Below are 6,000 nucleotides of genomic sequence, written 5' to 3'. Positions count from 1 at the left end.
CATACACATTATTCTTCCAACAGTTAGACTTAAACTGTCAACACTTTGTCCCTACTTCGTCCCCAAAAGACTTTAAGGCTGCTTGAGTTTTGTAAATAGTCTTTCCAGCTCATCAATAATTTCCCATTTTTAAGCATTAAAAAGACATTTTTTATTATTTAATCTCTAACAGTAAAACTCTCTTACATTACCTCGTGTTCTACTTTTTATCAAAAATTTAAGAAAAACAATTTGGAAAATGCTTTTATTTCCACTGCATAGATACCATGCTTTATAAAAACCAAGGTTCTTCGTGTGTATTTTCCCACTTTCATTAATCTCTTCTTTTTATCTTACACACTCTTTTTTTCGTAGACTTCCCCAGTCAATTACTTCTTATTTTAAATATTTCATAAAAAGTATTTGGGAGTATTCATATGAAAATGATGGTTGTTTTCATAATTGTGTCCTTCTTTGTAGGATCCAAATCTAAAAAAAAAGGTAATTGACATGTAAAAACCATTCAGAAAAGTATACATTCTTATGTAAAATTTCAACTGCCATCTATTGTGGTTTTACTTATCTATCATAAAACCAGGATTGATGTCATCAATTTATAAAATAGCAAATGAAGAAATAAAAAAGGATTCATGTGTATAGGAAGGCAGACAAAAATTTTAACCTCTGAAGTCCTCTTTCCATGATTATGTATCATTCCAAAAGCACAACTACTTAAGAATTATTGCCTGATAACATTGCTGAAAAATATATCTGGGTTTTCTCCCGAGTCCTGGCTTTGATTAATATCCATTTCATAGGCAAAGGGGTCATGAAACCTGAAATGTTATTCACGTTACATCTGTGGATATATAAAATCTATTTACATTATATACATTTATATCTACTATAAATGTATAGGACATGTTCTGTATTTGGTTTTTATGTGTAAGTTTCCTCTCATTATCCAGTCATGGGGGGAAAGAGAGTACATACTCCAAATCATGTTTTGCTGCAAACAGATTTCTCAGATAACCTCTATTAAAACCCAATATATTTCACATGGTACGGTATCTGCAATGTAAATGAACTATTCACTGTTCATAGTCTCAATCCTAACTGTACATTAGAATAATGGAAGAATTTTTTAATGCCCAAAGCCCAGATTGCACACCAGGAGGTCCTGATGAATTGATCTGGGGTCGGGCCCAGGCAACGGCTTTGAAAGCTCTCCAGGTGAACCTAATGTGCAGCCAGGGCTGAGAATCACAGCAAGCCAATGATGCTAACAGGCTTCCTTCCACTTAGTACCTCCATCACTAGTGAAGTTACTTCATGTTCCTCAGCCTGAGTTTCCTTATCTATAAAAAGGGGACAACAAGAACACTAACCCAATGAGGATTAACTGAGATATCACACAAAGCATCCAGGACAGGCTCCGGTACATAGTGCCACTCAAATATTAACAATAGTGTTGGTGGATGATCATGATGATGATGATGATGGGTGATATTTTTCACCTGAGGTTGGGACTACAACTTGCTTCTCTATCCCAGAAAGTAGGGACCTTAACATCAGCCCGATCTTTACCATGGGCTCCCTTACCTGGACCAAACCTCTAGAACCGAATATAATTCCTAGGTCATTTTGAGGTAATATTTAGTGCCCCTTGAGGGGAGGCAGTAGCTCATAACTCTAGTCTACAAAATAAAGGAACTCGCTCACCTGGGATTGAAGTGAATTTTCCTGGGAACTTCTCTGGGGTCTATGACCACTTTCTGGTTGTCTCTATAATTAATGGGGTCATCAGGGATCCTAAATTTAGCCATCTGAATTTCAGAATCACTCAGTTCAGCATGGGAGATTCTTGCATAACCCATCCTGTAGCAGAAATAGAAATGGGTTTGTATATATAGAGAAATCTGATGAGATCTAGTAGCAATCATATAGTAGTAATAATAACAGCATTAGAAATCTGATGAGATCTAGTAGCACCTTCATTATTAAACCAATTTCCCATTTCCAACTCTACTCTGTATTTCACAACTAGAATTCACTTGATTTGTTACTCTAAATTTTATTTATTAATTAAATTAATTAATTAATTTATTTTTTAAAGATGACCGGTAAGGGGATCTTAACCCTTGGCTTGGTGTTGTCAGCACCACGCTCAACCAGTGAGCGAACCGGCCATCCCTATATAGGATCCGAACCCCTGGCCTTGGTCACACTCTCCCCAGTGAGCCACGGGCTGGCCCATTACTCTAAATTTTAATAAAAATATTGCTTTTATGATTGAAATGAATAATGAATATGCACATAGATTTAATTAACTAAATATACTTATCAACCTTATTTTACTGCTTTTACACTAATATTCTGTGTATACAATTGCCTCCCACACAATTATGTCTTGAGTTAATAAAAGAATTCTTCAGAATGACAGGAGTGTATGCCTAAATTCTTCCTTACCCTTAAAAATACAAATACAAAAAAAAAAAAAATCGAAATACCACGTGCATATGTTCAGCATCATTTACAAGTCTAAAATCAAAGATTTTGTATGTCTGAAAAAATTCCACATCCTGTTTTGGCTTAGAGCTTTCAGTTCTCCAGGAAATTCAAAGCATTTTTATAGATGTTACCCAAATAGTTCTTATTGAGAAGCTTAGATGGAAAAATGGGGGAACCATAAGCAGCAGAGAATTCATCTTATTTTATTTATATTATGCCTCTTCCAAAAAAAAAAAAAAAAGAATTATGTTGGGTTTAGTCATTCACTTATTCAATGAAGTAAATGTATATCAAGTCACTACTACATGCAGGCACTGTTCCAGGTACTGGTGATGAATAGTGAACAAATGGAAGTCTTTGTCCTCATGGAGCTTGCATTCTAGTTGGGGAGGACAAACTAAAGACAAAATAATAAATACTCCAGATCATGTTTTTAAAATGTGTGTATAAAAATCTATCAGGAAGTAGGGCTGGCCAGTTAGCTCAGTTGGTTAGAGCATGGTGTTGGAATACCTAGGTCAAGGATTCTGACTGATGTACTGACCAGCTGCTCCCTGCCTCACCCGTCCCAAAAAAAATCTATCAGGAAGGGACAGATAAGTACTATGTGGGAGAAAAGCAGAGTAAAGAGGAAAGGGTGTGCTGGGTGGCAGAGGTTGCTATTTTATAGCAGATGGTCAGGGCATACCTCTCTGATAAAGTGACATTGGAGCAAAATTGAATGAAGTGAGGGAGCAAGCCATACAGATCCTGGAGGAAGGATGTTTTAGGAAAAGGGAACAGCAAATGCAAAGGTCCTGAGATAGAAATGTGCTTGGTGTTTGGGGGGACCAAATCCCCCGTGACTGGAGTGGAATGTATAAGGGGGAACATGGTAGGAGATGATCTTGGGGGGGGACAGATGATGCAAAGTCTTCCTTGCAGACCACTGTAAGGGAGATGAGAGTCAGATGTGCACCCATTAGAGAGGATTGGGGCAGAGGTCTGCAATGGCTACTGTGTAGAAAATAGACTTCAGGGAAAGGGTCGAAGCAGGGAGACCAGTTAGGAGGCCATTGCAATAATTTAAGTAAAAAAATGATGGGGTGTTGGACCAGAGGGGTAGTAGGAGGAGCACTTAAAACAAAGCCTGTAACTATACAAAAAACAGAAACCCACAGCCAGGGCAGGCAAAGGCAGCAAGTCTGCCCACCAGGAAGCACAAGAGCAGAGCTGCGACTGAGCGTCAGCTGTGAGTCTGAGCTGCCACACAACTTAATGCACGTGCCTAAGCTCAGGTCCCAAATCCGTGCAGTTCCTTGTAATTCTAGGTCAGTCTTTAGTAAATCTAGGTTAGGAATTTCCCAAATCTCTGAGATCAAAGTTCTAATCTGCTTCGTGTTACCTCCGTCATGTACACTCCAAAAGTCCTTGAAGATAAGGAACCTGACAATCCAAATCTTCCACTAAAACAGGGAATCTCCCATTTTTGTCCAAAAAAAGTATTTATTAAGCAACTGCTAAGTGCAGGACATTGAATTAGCTGATCAAGGTAAAGCTTATAGAACTGGTTTTGTAGACAGAAACTGAAAAAACAGTAGTTCCTAAATTCATTAATTTGGGTATCCTTAAAATTACCTTGCTCTCTATTATGAACCAAATGTTTGTGTTCCCCCCAAATTCAAATCTTGAAGCCCTGACACCCAGTGTAGCTGTATTTGGAGATGGGGCCTCTAGGGAAAGTGAAGATAAATGGTCAGGGCCCCTCAGATGTTCAGAATCTTGCTGAGCATTTGATGTAGATATGCACATGTGCCCAGGTGTTCCTTGGCTATTGTCTGGTGTAGATGCATGTGGGCACCTAGGTGTTCCTGGGTTGTCTGATTTGCACCTAGATATCCTGGGTTATTGGACTTGAGTATAAAGGACAAACGGCTCTGATCCACAGTGCTTCACTCACCCCTGGGAGGCCCCCAGGGGGGCCACAGGGAGGCCACCACTGGATCTGCTGGAGGCTGCTGCAAGCTGCTGCTGCTGTGGAAGCTGATGACTCAGCCCATGTCATCTGCCAGCTGCTCCTGGGATCCTTCCCAATTACCTGCCTCGTGGACCTGTGTGTGAGGGCTCTGTGACCCAGTCTATACAATGGGTTTAAAGGATTTGTGGGCCCTAGCCCTAGCCCTAGCCCTAGACAATTGGCTACGTCAGCAGGATTCAATTAGCCTAGCAATACAGGGCCTCTAAGGAAGTAATTAAGGTTAAATGAGGTCATAAGGTGGGGCCCCAATACCATAAGATTAGTGTCCATATACGAAGAGACACCAGAGAGCTTGTTCTCTCTCTGCAGGCATGCACTAAGGAAAGGCACATGAACACATGGCAAGAAGGCAGCCATCAGCAACCCAAAGGGAGTCCTTACCAGACACGAAGCCTGCTGGTACCTTGATCTTGGACTCACAGTCTCCAGAATTGTGAGAAAATAAATTTTGGTTATTTAAGCCACCCAGTCTATGTGTGGTATTTTGTTAAGGCAGCTGAAGCAGACTAAGACATGATCTTTAACAGTTTTTTATATATAGATACACATATATATGTATACATATTCATGAATGAACATACATATGTTCTTGAATATATCAAAATTTATATATATGTATATATATAAACTCTGCCATCCCACTCTTCTAAGGAGAAGTTATAAAGGTCTCAGAGCCCAGCAATTAGCTATTATGGGCACTGGTTACTATAAATACACTATTCCTTGGTGACCAACAATTTTTACAATGTGGAATCATACCTACTTCACTCTCAGTCTATATCAAAAACTGTTTTCTAGAAATTCTGATATCCCCGTTAAAACAACCACTTTGACAAATATTTAAACAGAAACAGCGTTTTCAATCTGAGATATAAAATACTAAACTAATCCTTCAGCATGCTCTCTCCTACCTTAACCGTTTGCAAACACCAAAACAATAATCAAGCTCTCTGTCCTGCAGCCATTTGGGCATGTGTCAGGCCTTTTAGGGTTTCTGAATTAGTGGTGTAACCAGAACAATCTTAGCATCTCAAGGACCTCCTTGGCCCACTTCAGTAAGCATATGAACCCAAAGAGTTGTCCAAGAAACAATAAAGATTGTCATTTTACTAAGTAATTCGCAAAGTCCTTATATCAAGGGTCCACAGAGTCTTATAAGATCTGCTCCCTTTCCTCCTGCCCAGAGGCTCTCCTCTTACCTTCACTACCCTGACCCACCTACCTCAACAAAACCCCCTCACACATACTCCAGCCCCACTAGCCTCACTTTTCCTCAAACACATCTGGTACTCCTGCCTTAAGGCTTTTGCACTAGCTGGTCCTTCTATCTGGAAGGGTCTTCTCCCAGACAGCACACACAGCCCAACCCTTCAAATCTTGGCACAAATGCCCTCTTCTCAGTAAGACCTACCCAATCCCCTACTTACTACTACACCCCGACTTCCATATTCTGGATGCTCCTTCCCTGCTCAGTTTTTTCCCACCACCCTCTT

The 6,000-nt window shown here is 39.9% G+C and overlaps 1 protein-coding gene across 2 annotated transcripts in view; it reads right to left on the bottom strand.

Annotated features, from left to right (window-relative positions):
• Positions 1 to 259: 259 nt before the first annotated feature.
• The window catches only part of CWH43 (cell wall biogenesis 43 C-terminal homolog), a 48,796-nt gene continuing 43,055 nt past the window's right edge, over positions 260 to 6,000 (bottom strand). The window contains exons 15-16 of one of the 2 annotated variants that reach the window (XM_063108390.1): positions 1,702 to 1,857; positions 260 to 468 (exon numbers count right to left, since the gene is read on the bottom strand). In XM_063108390.1, the coding sequence (XP_062964460.1) occupies positions 390 to 468; positions 1,702 to 1,857 (235 nt within the window). In that variant the 3' untranslated portion in view covers positions 260 to 389. The remainder of the gene's footprint in view (positions 469 to 1,701; positions 1,858 to 6,000) is intronic. The other variant, XM_063108391.1, reaches the window with a different exon arrangement.

The sequence above is a fragment of the Cynocephalus volans genome, chromosome 9 (genome assembly GCF_027409185.1).
Source record: "Cynocephalus volans isolate mCynVol1 chromosome 9, mCynVol1.pri, whole genome shotgun sequence".
NCBI classification, from domain to species: domain Eukaryota; kingdom Metazoa; phylum Chordata; class Mammalia; order Dermoptera; family Cynocephalidae; genus Cynocephalus; species Cynocephalus volans.
This window is presented reverse-complemented; position numbering and strand designations above follow the sequence as displayed.